The 14,332-nt window shown below is 43.2% G+C and overlaps 1 protein-coding gene across 3 annotated transcripts in view; it reads right to left on the bottom strand.

Moving 5' to 3' along the window:
* The window catches only part of GRK4 (G protein-coupled receptor kinase 4), a 111,887-nt gene that overhangs the window by 17,157 nt on the left and 80,398 nt on the right, over nt 1–14,332 (bottom strand). For all 3 annotated transcript variants that reach the window (XM_032333653.1, XM_032333654.1, XM_032333655.1), the window contains one exon: nt 10,364–10,401. In XM_032333653.1, the coding sequence (XP_032189544.1) occupies nt 10,364–10,401 (38 nt within the window). The remainder of the gene's footprint in view (nt 1–10,363; nt 10,402–14,332) is intronic.

Genomic DNA, 14,332 nt, shown 5'->3' with positions numbered 1-14,332 from the left:
TAAATATTGAAGAAATGAATGAACCAACCAATAAGTATGTGCTCAACACTAAAAATCCACAACATGCCATTCAAGGCACTGATTTTGCTTTAACACAGGCTGTATTATGGCTCAGACAGGAAAATTGACCTTGTCCTTTGCCCGGTGGTACTGAGTCACGTTACTCCCAGCCATGCACCTGCACTAGGGGAGGCACCAGGCTGGAGCCCTGGGAGCAGAGTCTGGGCCTTGGGTTTGAGTCTCAGCTTGCCATTAGTCAGTGTGTCTATGTTTCCTGCTTTCATACATGTTACGTTTGAGTACTGGCATGTTGTGAAATTTTAAGTATCCTTTCTTATTTTTCTTTTGAAAAGTGATTTTTTTCCACTGAGAAATGAAAAGTAAAACTACCAACAAACTGACAAGAGACTCAGTTTGAGAATGCAGTCTGTGGCTGGGGTCCTGGGGAAGCAGGGGCACGGGGTGTGCACACAGATCAGCATAGCTCCACCTCAGGGAGTTTCGCAATGTTTGCGAAGCCCCTGTGAACCTATCCTTCAACCTCATACCCCTCCAGGGACACCTGCAAAAAAAGCAGGAAATGACATGCCCAGAGGGCCAGGCATGGTCCCACTAAACTGGAAGAACAGAGGGCTGGAACAGCCCCCTACGGGGCAGTGTGGACCTGGCAGTTCAAGCCAGTCCATCCACAGGCAGCTGGAAGAAATAAGCAAGATCTCTGTTCATTGTTGTAGATTAGTCTATGTTACATATTTTAAAAAGCAGAGAAAAATACCGTAATGATGCAAATGTCATTAGGAGAAAAAAGTCACAAATGTGAAATGAAGAAATATAATGAGAATTAGAAATATCAATATGAATCCATGATGAATATTTTATTTTTTAAAAAAGATTTTATTTCTGTGAAGTGTGTAAACCTGGCGATTCACAGACCTGTACCCCTGGGGATAAAAATATATGTTTATAAAAAATTAAAAAATTTAAAAAAACAAGATTGTATTTATTTATTTGATGGATAGAGATCACAAGTAGGCAGAGAGGCAGGCAGGGCCGGGGAGGGGGCCGGGAAGCAGGCTCCCTGCTGAGCAGAGAGCCTGATGTGGGGCTCAACCCCAGGACCCCAAGATCCTGACCTGAGCCAAAGGCAGAGGCTTAACCCACTGAGCCACCCAGGCGCCCCAATATTTTCTTTTAAAAACTCAAGAACAGATGTGTTCTCTCCCAGAAAAGGCCGGGGAAGAATGATGAGCAGGGCAGCAATAGCACCTGGCTCCCCCACCGGGGCTTCCCACACACCAGGCCCCTTGGAGACACGGCCGACTCCAGGTCTCCGTCATTGCATATACAAGGTCATCCTGGAATATCTTCAGTAAGAAACAATAGCAGAAAACAAGGAAATCATGAGAGGCTACTGGACATCCATTGGCCAAAGAAGGGACAAAAAACATAGTAAAGAATAATTACTCCGATGGATTAAACCCTATCAAATAGTTAAAATCCATACATTTATTAATGATACCAAAACAGAATAAAACAAAAACCTCCTTGATCATCTTGGAGAATGAAAGCGAACTAACACAATCTCCTGGAAAGCAGAAATAAAAGGAAGCATTCACATATTTCACCTGCTTTTCTTGAACCAACAGGTAAACAAAGAAAGCTCTTTTTTACAGATGGGTCTGAACAATTACGTGCACCCGGGAGGGCAGAATTCGAATGCCCCACTGAAATGCTGTATCTTGATACTGATCCTTCATCCATTAAGTGAAAAGCCGGTGGGAAATGGAGAGTGGAGAGATCGGGCTGAGCAAGGAGTGAAACCAGTCATCACTCTGAACACCGTAAAAGGAGAGATGCTCAGTCCTCACATGCCTCCTGATGTCAGACAACAGGAAGGACACACCAAGTATGCTCACCAGAAATCAAACCTGGGCCGATTCCAGCCTCCAGACTGAACCACCTGCTTACCGAAAGAATAAGGGAGGCAGGGAACATGTTAAATCCAGCCAAATCCACAAGCCAGTGTAAGGACCTACTTCATATTTTTATTTTAGCCAGAGGCTTCCATTGAGGTTAAACAATAACTTTGTTGTTTAACCCTTAAACTGTCCCTGCTCCCCTTCCCCCAGGGGACTTAAAAACAAGTCCCAGAAACCAGCTCCAGGGGTGGAGGCCAATAAAAACAAGGCTGTACCCACCTCGGGTCTGGCCCTGACATAAGTACAGCCATCTTGGCAAAGCAAAAGCCAGCACCTTGCACTGTAAGAGTGGGTTAGCATAAGAATGGCCATCCTGAAGGCTGGGAAGCCATTTTACTGAGTGTCCCTAACAGGCCAACACTGTGTATACCACCAGGGCGGTTAGGTGGTGGTGCCATAGGGACCAAATGTTGAAGAAAACAAATAGTTAACTTGCAGAGATCACAATCCTGCTAGACTGGGAGTCTCCCTTGGTTTGCAAAAGTCCTGGTGATTTACAACAAAAAGGCCATCTTTTCAATGGCCCAATTTCCAGAGACAAATGGCTCAGTACCTTGAGGCCAAAGGTCTCCCTCCCCACCATAAAACTGTAGGATGCTGAGGCAGAAGGAAATGTAATTAAGGTGAAAATTCTTCTAAACATAAATCTCACTTAACCGCTAGGGTGACACAGGGGTGGCAAAAAGTTAAACAAAGTTAAACTGTCAAAGTGGGGCACAAGAGATGTATGTAGCTATGAAAAAGTGCCTTGAAAATGCTATATAAACCCTTGGCTTTGAGTGCTCAGGGTCCTTGTTGAAACCTGCTGCGCCAGGCAAATACTTGTGATGAGGGAGCAGGAGGCTGGCTGAGGACAAAGCAAAAGCTGGCGCCTTGCACCCCCTCTTCACCAGCTCCCCTCCGTATGTGTAGCATTCCTCAGGCACCCCTGACCGCCATAAAACGATAAATAGTTAACTTGCAGGGATCGCAATCCTGCAGAACAGGAATCTCCCTTTCTCTACAGGTGTCCTAGAGACCTAAACAGGGAGGTTACCTTATCAATAGCACAAATTTCCAGAGGCAAATAACTCTCGGTTCCTGAAGCCCTAATGTCTCCCTCCCACCATAAACTGGAGGAGACTGAGGTAGAAGGGAATGTGAATGATAGCCGGATCATAATACCCCACCAAGATTCTCCCAACTATCTTGATGTTAATGCCTGACCTAAAGACAACATTGATCAGGCCATAAGGGCAAGGCCTGCCCCCAGCACCTTGTAGGCCCTCCCTGACATGTGAGAACTCTGTTGAAACCTCCCATCCCTTCACCACCTCCCCCCAACCATGGGGTATATAACATGCCCACCTTCACAACCCGGGGCAGCAGCTCTTCCTGCCCACGGGTCCTGTCCCCGTGCTTTAATAAACCACCATTTTGCACCAACGACGTCTTAAGAATTCTTTCTTTAGTCGTCGGCTCCGAACCTCCTCACCCCACCGAACCTGACTTAGGTTCTGGGACTTCATCACTTGGACCCCAGCTAGCTGGAAATAAACCTCGCTGTGTGACTTGCATTATCGAGAGTGTTCTCTGTCTGAGGGGTGGTCGACTCCGTACCCTAACACCAGGAACTTCTCTATGGCAGATGTCTATGCTCTAGCCTGTCAGGGCTGCCATTACCAAAGTGCCAGAGCTGGGGGCTGAAAGGACATGTTTATTTGCCCAAAGCCCCGGACACTGGAAGGGTGGGCCTCTCTGCCTGGAGTGTAGACTACTGCTCTTGCCCAGTGTATTCACAGCCTCTTCCCTCTGTGCCCGCCTGCATCCCATCTCCTCCTCTTAGGAGAACACCAGTCATATGCAATTAGGACTCTCCTTAGTGACCTCATTCAGCTGTAAACACATCTTTAAAGACCTCCATTCCAAACATGGCAGATCCTTGAACACCATGGGTTTGCACTACATGGGTGCACTTACACACGCATTTTTTTTTTCAGTACAGAACAGCACTGTGAATGCACTGTTCTTCCTTGTGATTCTCTAACATCTTTTGTCTAGCTTACATTGTTGTAAGAATACTGTATATAATATACATAACATACAGAATATGTGTCAATCGACTGTTTAATGTCATCAGTAAGGCTTCTGGTCAACTGTAGGCTATAGTAGTTAAGTTTTGAGGAAGTTGAAAAGTTGTATGTGGGGGCACCTGGGTGACTCAGTTAAGCATCCACTTCTTGATTTCAGTTCAGGTCATGATCTCAGGGTTGTGAGATCGAGCCCGGTGTCGGGATCTGCCCTCAGTTCAGTCTGCTTAAGATTCTCTCTCTCTCTCCATCTACACCTCCCCCCTCTCCAGCTTCCTCTCTCTCTCTCTCTCTCTCTCATAAAAAGGAAAAGTTATGCGGATTTTTTAAAAAGATTTTATTTATTTATTTGACAGACAGAGATCACAAGTAGGCAGAGAGGCAGGCAGAGAGAGAGAGGAAGAGAAGCAAGCCCCCTGCTGAGCAGAGAGCCGGATGTGGGGCTCGATCCCAGGACCCTGGGATCATGACCTGAGCTGAAAGCAGAGGCTTTAACCCACTGAGCCACCCAGGGGCCCCAGTTATGCGGATTTTTGACTGCCTGGGGAGCTGCTCCCCTTAATCCCCACATGGTTCAAAGGTCAGCTATACAGTCACATTCTGAGGTACTGGGGGTTAGGGCTTCATGACATGAATTCTAGAAACACACACTCTGACCCATAACACTGGTTTCACAAACAAATGACACAAAGAAGCAGGGAGGAGGAACCTATGAAAATTAAAACTCAACAAGATATCAACCAAATGGAATATGAACTTCATGCTACATTTAACACACAACTATAAAAACACTTATGAAATAATTAAGGAAGATTTAAAGCTGATAGGAGGGGCAGAGGGAGATGGAGAGAGAATCTTAAGCAGGGTCCACACTCAGCACAGAGCCCGATGCGGGGCTCAATCTCAGAACCCTGAGATCATGACCTAAGCCAAAATCAAGAGTCGGATGCTTAACCAACTGAGCCACACAGGTGCCCCAAAGAGTTGCTAAATACTTTTGGATGTGATAAAAGTATTGGGTTTATGTTTTAAAAATAGTATCCTTATCTTTGATATATATTTTATAGATAAAAGAATATGACATATAGGATGTCCTTTAAAATCATTGTCAATAATAAAATGCTACTAGTCTTTACAAGGATTCACTGCTCAGCCTGCTTTTTGGGAATATACCTATTTCATAATACTGAAGTCTCCTATATAGAAAATATAGGCATGATAGTTTTCTTTTTTATCTCAACTACCAGTTAAATTTCACAAAGCAAGTTCCACTTAATTTATGTTTTCAAAAAAAAAAAGGGCTGACATATTTAGGATGGACAAACAGTAAATGTACCTAAAAACCCCAAACAGATGATAATCAGCTTTTTTTGAAAGGATTTTATTTATTTCTTTTCGAGAGAGCAAGCAAGCCCAGAGCGAGGGGCATGGGAGAGAGACGTAGACTATTTGCTGAGCAGAGAGCTGGACACAAGGCTCCATCCCAGGACACTGAGGTCATGACCTGAGCTGAAGGCAGACACTTAACCAACTGAGCCACCCAGGGGCCCCAACCAGCCTTTTAAAATTTAAATTTTATTTTAACTCTGGTATAGTTAACATAGTGTTGTATTAATTTCAAGTGTACAGTATGGTGATTCGACACTTCCATATATTACTCAGGGCTCATCATGATAAGTGTCCTCTTCATTCCCCTCACCTGTTTCACCTATTCCCCAACCACCTCCCTCTGGTGACCTTCAGTTTTCTCTAGAGTTAAGAGTCTGTCTTTTGGTTTTTCTCTTTTTTTTTTCTTGGCTCATTTGTTTTGTTTCCTAAATTCCATGTATGAGTGAAATCATATGGTTTATTTGTTTTTCCTTGACTAACTTATTTCATTTAGCATTATACTCTCTAGATCCATCCACGTTGTTGCAAATGGCAAGATTTCATTCTTTTTTATGGCTGAATAATATTCCATCAAATATATATTTATCACCTCTTCTTTATCCATTCATCAGTCAATGGACCCTTAGGCTGCCTCCATAGTCTGGCTATTGTAAATAATGCTGCAATAAACATAGGGGTGTATGTATTCCTTTGAACTCATGCTCTCATATTCGTTGGGTAAGTACCCAGTAGTGTGATTATTGGATCATATAGTATTTCTACTTTTAATTTTTTGTGGAACCTCCATACTGTCTTCCACAGTGACCACACCTGTTTACATTTCCACCAACAGTGCATGAGGGTTCCTTTTTCTCTGCATTCTCACCAACACTTTTTCTTTATTGTGTTCTTTATTTTAGCCATCTGACTGGTATGAGGTGGTATCTCACTGTGGTTTGGATTTGCATTTCCCTGATGATGAAGGATGTTGAGCATCTTTTCATGTGTCTGTTGGCTGTCTGGATGTCTTCTTTGGAGAAATGTCTGTTCATGGCTTCTGCCTATTTCTAATTGGACTGTCTCTTGGGTATTGAGTTTTAAAAGTTCTTTATATATGTTGGTTACTAACCCTTTATTGGATGTGTCATTTGCAAATATCTCCTCCTATTCAGTGTCTTTTTGTGTTTATTTTGTTGTTATTGTCTTTTTGTTTTATTGATTGTTTCCTTTGCTATGCAGAAGATTTTTTGATGTAATTCCAAAACTTAATTTTTGCTTTTGTTTCCCTTGCCTTGTGAGGCATATCTAAAAAAAAAAAAAAAAAAAAAAAAAAAAAAAAAAAAAATTGTTATGGCCAATGTCAGGGAAGTTACTGCCTGTGTTCTCCTCTAGGACTTTTATGGTTTTAGGTCTCATATTTAGGTCCTTAATCCATTTTGAGTTTATTTTTGTATGTGGTGTAAGAAAGTGGTCCAGTTTTCCCAACACCATTTATTGAAGAGACCATTGCATATTCTTTTTTTCATTGCATGTTCTTGCCTCCTTTGTTGAAGATTAATTGTTGAAGATTAATTAAATAAACCCATAAGTATATGTTTATTTCTGGGTTTCCCATTCTATTCTATTGATTTGTGTGTCTTTTTTCTGTGCCAGTATCATGCTGTTTTGATCACTACAGATTTATAACATATCTTGAAATCTGGAATTGTGATACCTCCAGCTTTGTTTTTCTTTTTCAAGATGCCTTGGCTATTTGGGTCTTTGTGGTTTCATACAAATTTTAAGATTACTTGTTCTAGTTCTGTGTAAAATGCCATTGATATTTTGATAGGGAATGCATTAAATCTGTAGATTGCTTGGAGGTAGTTTAGACATTTTAATAATATATGTTCTTCTAATCCATGAGCATGCAATATCTTTCCATCTGTTTGTATCATCTTCAATTTCTTTCCTCAATGTTTTTTTTTTTTTTTTTTTTTTTAATTTTTATTTATTTGTTTGACAGACAGATTACAAGTAGGCAGAGAGGCAGGCAGATAGAGAGAGAGGAGGAAGCAGGCTCCCCGCCGAGCAGGAAGCCCGATGCGGGGCTCGATCCCTGGACCCTGGGACCATGACCTGAGCCGAAGGCAGCGGCTTTAACCCACTGAGCCACCCAGGTGCCCCTCTTTCCTCAATGTTTTAAAATTTTCAGAGTATAGGCTTTTAACCTCTGTGGTTGAGCTTATTCCTAGGTATTTTATTATTTTTGGCATAATTACAAATGGAATTATTTTCTTAGTTTTTCTTTCTGCTGCTTCATTATTGATGTATAGAAATATTTCTATACATTGATTTTGTATACTACAATCTTACTGAATTCATTTATCAGCTCTAGCAGATTTTTGGCAGAGTCCTTAAGGTTTTCTATATATAGCATCATGTCATCTGCAAATACAGAAAGTTTTACTTCCCCTTACCAATTTAGATGCCTTTTATTCCTTTTTCTTGTCTGACTGCTGTGGCTAAGACTTCCAGTACTATGTTGAATAAAAGTGGTGAGAGTAATCCCTGTCTTGTTCCTGACCTTAGGGGAAAAGCCCTCAATTTTTCCCCACTGAGGATGATATTAGCTGTGGGTTTTCATATATGGCCTTTATTATGTTGAGGTATGTTCCTTCTCAATCTACTTTGTTGAGGGCTTTTATCATGAATGGATGTTGTGCTTTGTCAAATGCTTTTTCTGCATCTATTGAAATGATCATGTGGATTTATCCTTTTTCTTATTGATGTGATATGTTATGTTGATTATTTTGTGAATACTGGACCACCCTTGCATCCCAGGAATAAATCACACTTGATTGTTGTGAATGATTTTTTTAATGTATTCTTGGATTCGGTTTGCTAGTATTTTGTTGAGGATTTTTGTATCTATGTTCATCAGAGATATTGGCCTGTAGTTCTCTTGATAATCATCTCTTTTAAACCTAATTTCACCACAAATGTCAGGTTATGCTTTACAGACAAAAACAGAAACACTGACAAGCTGTCAAGATGGGAAAGGAGAGAGTTGCTCCTATGTTCTATTGTTTCTGGTAGAAATTAGTTCTTGGGAATTTTAAACGCAGGATACTAAAAAACCTACCATCCATTGCATTTATAAGTCACAAAATATAGCTAGGATTACACTTTTTAAAATTAAAAGAGTAGGTAAGCAAAAAGAAAAGATTGAAAGTCTCCTGAAATCAAAAAAGCAAAACAAAGTTCTGTCATTCCTTTCCATTCTTAACAAGAATGTGACCAGGTCCACAGTATCTAAAGAATAAGTAACAGTAAGCACCAAAGAAATGACACTTGGCACCTGCTTTGGGACAAGGTAGCCAAGGTCATGGTGGCCCATACTACTACTGACCACAGGTGCACATAAGTTATACATTAAGGGCATCTGTGAGCCATGGCAGTTCCTGGATGTGCTTCACTGAGACCCTGTGTGGAGAACCAATCAGAGGGGAGCTGCAAGGGACACAAGTATTTTCCCAGAAGCATTTATAAACCCTGGTCAAACCAGAGGCTGTTCACTAGGCGTAGGGGACACACACAGCCACTCTCCGGCTGCTCCCACCTGGGACTCTTGCGGAGGCTGGGAGCACCTGGGAGCTAAGCCAAGACTTCTGGGCTCCCAGAGAGTGTGCAGTGACACAGACACAGCAGGGCTCTGGTGCTTCCAGCACTGCAGAGACATGGTGATCCAGGGCCCTCAAAAACAGAGCCAGCCTCATCTTCAAAATATCAGAAGAGAGAAACTAGCAATCTATGTAAAGAATAACTCATTATGCCCACTTTGGACTTATTTCAGAAATTACAGGTTAGTTTACTATTTGAAAATTAACTATACTAACAGAAAAAAGAACATATAATCACTTTGATAGAAAAAAGCACTGACAAAATTCAACAACCATTTATTATTTTTTTTCTTTTAAAAAAGATTTTATTTATTTATTTGACAGACAGAAATCACAAGTAGGCAGAGAGGCAGGCGGGGGTGGGGGAAGCAGGATCCCTGCTGAGCAAAGAGCCTGATGCGGGGCTATCCCAGGACCCTGGGATCATGACCTGAGCCGAAGGCAGAGGCTCTAACCCATTGAGCCACCCAGGTGCCCCTCATTTTTTATTTTTTATTTTTTATTTATTTTTTAATAAAGATTTTATTTATTTATTTGACAGACAGAGATCACAAGTAGGCAGAGAGGCAGGCAGAGAGAGAGAGGAGGAAGCAGGCTCCCTGCTGAGCAGAGAGCCCGATGCAGGACTTGATCCCAGGACCCTGAGAGCATGACCTGAGCCAAAGGCAGAAGCTTTAACCTACTGAGCCACCCAGGTGCCTCTCATTTTGTTATTTTTATAAAAGGAAAATTCTTAGGAGCTCCTGGGTGGAAATACACTTCTAAGGGAAAAATCAAGATGTGGACCAACAGCAAGCAGTATGAGAGAGAAAAATGTTCTTACAGTGAATTTATTTTAATATGCTTTAAAATTCAATTATTAACTGAAAATTATGACCAACTTTGCTTTTTGCCTAAATACAGGGGAATGACAATGTTATCTCTGTTGTATTTTCAAAAGAACACGTACCAAAGAGCTTCCCTTTTCGTTGTTGTTTCTATTCTGCAACAATGGGCTAAGCCCACATTAACTTTCTGTAACCAAGTCCCTCTTTTTTTAAAAAGATTATTTATTTATTTATTTGACACACAGAGAGAGATCACAAGTAGGCAGAGAGGCAGAAAGAGAGGGGGAAAGCAGGCTCCCCGCTGAGCAGAGAGCCCCCCATCGTGACTCAATCCCAGGACCCCAAGATCATGACATGAGCTGAAAGCAGAGGCTTAACCCACTGAGCTACCCAGGCACCCAACCAAACCCCTCTTAACAAAGTCTTATGCTTTAGATATGAAAAGCTCACTTACTTACCGCGGTCATCGAGGAGGATATTCTCAGGCTTTAAGTCTCTACAAAGGAAGAGACAACAACAAAAAGCTCAATTATTCAGAAGGCAACACTGATTCATTCACCCAGCAGAAATAACCACAGATGTCTCTACTATGAGCAGCGCCGAGAACAGGGGATAACAAAACCGTCATGCCATCCCTGGGAAGGATGAGGATGCCACAGAGGTTTCATCCCAGCCAACAGCGTGCGCATGACAACTGTGTGCTCCACCCAGGTCCACGGATCTGAGACAGTTCAGTGATAAAAGGTACAGCCCCGTAGTAAGGAATTAGTCCTTAATGAATTTGATTCAATTTATTTTATCATTCATACACTTTTTAAAATGTCAACAACTGAAAATTTCCCATACCAGGAAGAACTCAGCTTTGGGGGATCAGATGGGCACAGATTCAAATCCTAGCTCTGCTGCTCTTCCGCCATGTGACCTGAACCACTCTAGGCTTCAGTGTCCTCCCCTGTACTGGGGCGTGATCCACACCCACCCACTTCCTCAGCAAGGCAGGGCTGGGGGAGCTCAGCCTTGCAGCAGGAAGCCTGTGATCAATAGCCACGACAGTTCGAAGTTTATTATGAAGGAGGGATACCACAGACTTCAAATAAATACAGGTCACTAGGGGTGTCTGGGTGGCTCAGATGGTTAAGCAGCTGCCTTTGGCTTTAGGTCATGATCTCAGGGTCTGGGATCAAGCTCTGCATTGGGCTCCCTGCCCAGCAGGGAGTCTATTTCTCTCTCCCCCTCTGCTGCTTCCCCTGTTTATGCTCTCGCTGTCAAATAAATAAAATAAAATAAAAAATACAAGTCACTAAAGACTATAATATCTTAAATGTAGTATTCCAAACTGCTTATTTGTTCTTCCCTTTGAAAGAAAAAAATTTACTTTTCAGAGGATTTATATTTAATTGTGGTTTCAAATGCAGCCCTATCACAACACCCCATCTCCCCTGAGCATTGCCCCTCCCTCTGTGGCCAGATTACTAGAACCTCCTCACAAGAGCAAGAGAAGACGGAAAGCGGCTGGACTCGGGAGAGCTGTGTAAAGAGTCAGAGGCAGGAGCTACCTGAAGTGAGCCCTTCCAGAGGCCACAGCTAGTGTAAAACCTGCTCAGGCCCAAACCCACATCCCCAGGAAAAGATGAGAAGCAAGCCTGGCAGCTAAGGGACATGTGAACACAGCCTGAGTGGCATCAGAGAAACCCTCCTATAGGGATAGCCATGCCACTGCTGTCACAGTCCCCTTAGCGGAGAGGAGCCACGGCCAAGGGGCAGGTGGCTTCTGTGTTTGCACCTTGAGCCATGCACATGTGCTCCTGCACCATCTGGGTGGGATGGAAAGCATTTTTGCTTTTCCCTGTATTCTTTTCTGTATTAAAAAAAATCCTTATAAATGTTATTAAGAACGAAGTAGCCTTCCTTAACCTGGAACCGCCACAGCCTCCTTGCTTATGTAGGCTGATGCTCAACATTAACACAGCAGCTGCCCCCCAAATTACGTAAATGTCTCCGGGGATGTCCTGCACCTCCCTGCTCCAAGCATGGGTCAGCCGTCCACTGAGCTGTCCCCACGCACTGTGCGTCAGCGGACTCTGAAAGGAAGTGTGTTGTAACAGCCGCAGCAGGAATGATGTCAGAGATGCATCCAACACCCGCCCTGCATGCCACCACTGTGCCCATGCATGTCACAGGCACCGTCTCCTGTCAGGGCCACAGAATCTCTGGGAAGCAGCTGAAGACAGAGTGCTGGTCTTGAGGACCAGCCAAGTTCAGTGGGTCACATGGAAGCTAAACCACAAGCTGGAACACAGTGCTTGCCCCACCGCAAACGCTGGACGTTGGGTATGTTGGCGTGTATAATGGGGCCACCGCATTAGGCCAATGTATTGTCATTTCTTGCACCTTCCTTCATGGTTTCTCCGGGCTTTTAATTAACTTAACAGCTCTCTTCGCACATCTCCAAGCTTGGGCGTGGACCTTGTGTGGAGGACACTGGATAATGCCTCGTCGCTGGTCAGCCACTCAGCCTCCAGGACGTGGCTTCTTCAACTGTCCAGGGAAGGGCTTTCCTAGTGATCTTGTCAGTTCCTTTTGGATTGCTAAGTGATGATCTAATCATGGTCTTATGCCAGTAACACAAACGAAGGCCAGCATACTCAGACGGGTCCGACTAATGCTAAGATGAAAGGAAGTGAGATTGTCTTCTTATATCATACAACCTTCCGCCCCACAGCCTGCTGACTTGGGTACAACTTGTGTATCATTTGTTGTACTCTCAAGCCGTTTATAGCTGATCTTATACCTTCATGCTCTGGGGCACCAGAAACTCATTTTGCTGGTTGCATGCCCATCCTCTTCTTGTTTAACGAAAAAAAAAAAAAAGCACTTGCCTTTGGATACCATTTCCCAGCCTGTTACTGAGGCATGAATGACCATGAGAAGATGATTTCTGGAGCCCGAGGCTTGAACCTCTGTCTGGTCTACGGTTTATCTGCATGGCTTTCCTCCCTTGTCCCAGCACACACCTGCATCCCAGTACCTTGCCTTCTCCTGGTGACCCTCTGTCTCCCACTATCCCCTCCCTCCCTTCTGGATCCTGCCAGTTAACCAGCCTCTCCTGGGGAGTGAGGCTGTGCATGCACAGCCTGCTGGGCACACTATGGGAGTCAGGGGAAGAGAACGGCCAGGGCCAGCCCAGCCACAGGTGAGGGTTTCCTAAATCCTGGCATAGCCAGAACTTCAGTGCATCCTCAATAGACCATGGTCTTGGGAAACAGCTCCAATCCAATCAGAAGGCATCGGGAGCAAAGTTCTTGATCAGGAAGGGGCAGAGTAAGGGAACCAAAGCAAAAAGAACTTTGGCTCACTCCCTAGTGTTCCCTTAAACATTCCTCAAGATAGTATGACTCACTAACCTTGGGGCAAGAATCTAAGGTCTGTCCTCATCACTTGTCATCCCACCATGCTCCCCACTGCAGAAAAGCTGACCTGCCTATGAGTCTCCAGGGAATGGGTCTCCTAGTTACTATTGTTTTTAGAGACAGGTACTATAAGGCAGAAATTTCCAATTTGGAAGAATGTGGGTCATAGACAGATGAACATTTCTTTTAAACACTAAGACCTGCCATTCTTACTTTAAATTAACTTCCATGTTTCCAAAAATGATGGAAACAAGAGATTATCCTTTGAGCACTTACTGTAAATGGTAAGCATACCTCCATCTCTGTGTTCGTTTGCATGCCCCTTCTAGTCTCTAGTTTATAAGTTTCCTGAGAACAAGGATTTCAAGATCCAATTTGTTCCCCACCATGTGCGTGTTGCACGCAACTAAGAAGTGTGCATACATCTGGGATCCAATATTTATTTCTGGAATGACCAAATGATCCTTCCTGCTACTGAAAAATCTAATGTGATAGCAATAATGTGTACAGTCTAATGGCTGCTATGGGCCAATTCACTACTGAAAAAGTATAGGTACAAAATGTTTCTTTCCCACCGCTATTCTGCACTGCCTTCTCCTTATGGTGGATGATATCATCTACTTTTCATTCCACAATTCGTTCACTAGAAAAAGAGATCCAATGCAAAGCTAAACACCCATTTCCCTTAATAATTTCCAACTACAGCCTTCCAGACAGATAGAAATGTCATCCTGTTGAATTAAGGAAGAGCTCTTGAGAAATGTAACAACATAATAAAACTGCCAAGTCAAGATTCAGGTTCTCTCTCCTGTTATGGAAAAGAGTGAGGGGCCCAAGCACAGAACACAAGACCTGGATCACTATTCATCACTCACGGGGAAGGTGACCAGAGATGATCTATCTGTAAATAGATAGGATTCCTCAAAAGACTGTGAGGTTGCTGCGATGAAAATGTGTGCCAGAGTGCTCTATATCTTGTGACCATATGCAGCAGCATTTTTGTTATTTATATGATAG

The sequence above is a fragment of the Mustela erminea genome, chromosome 2, assembly GCF_009829155.1.
Source record: "Mustela erminea isolate mMusErm1 chromosome 2, mMusErm1.Pri, whole genome shotgun sequence".
Classification (NCBI taxonomy): domain Eukaryota; kingdom Metazoa; phylum Chordata; class Mammalia; order Carnivora; family Mustelidae; genus Mustela; species Mustela erminea.
The sequence above is the reverse complement of the archived record's forward strand: the minus strand, read 5'-3'. Positions and strand labels throughout refer to the sequence as shown.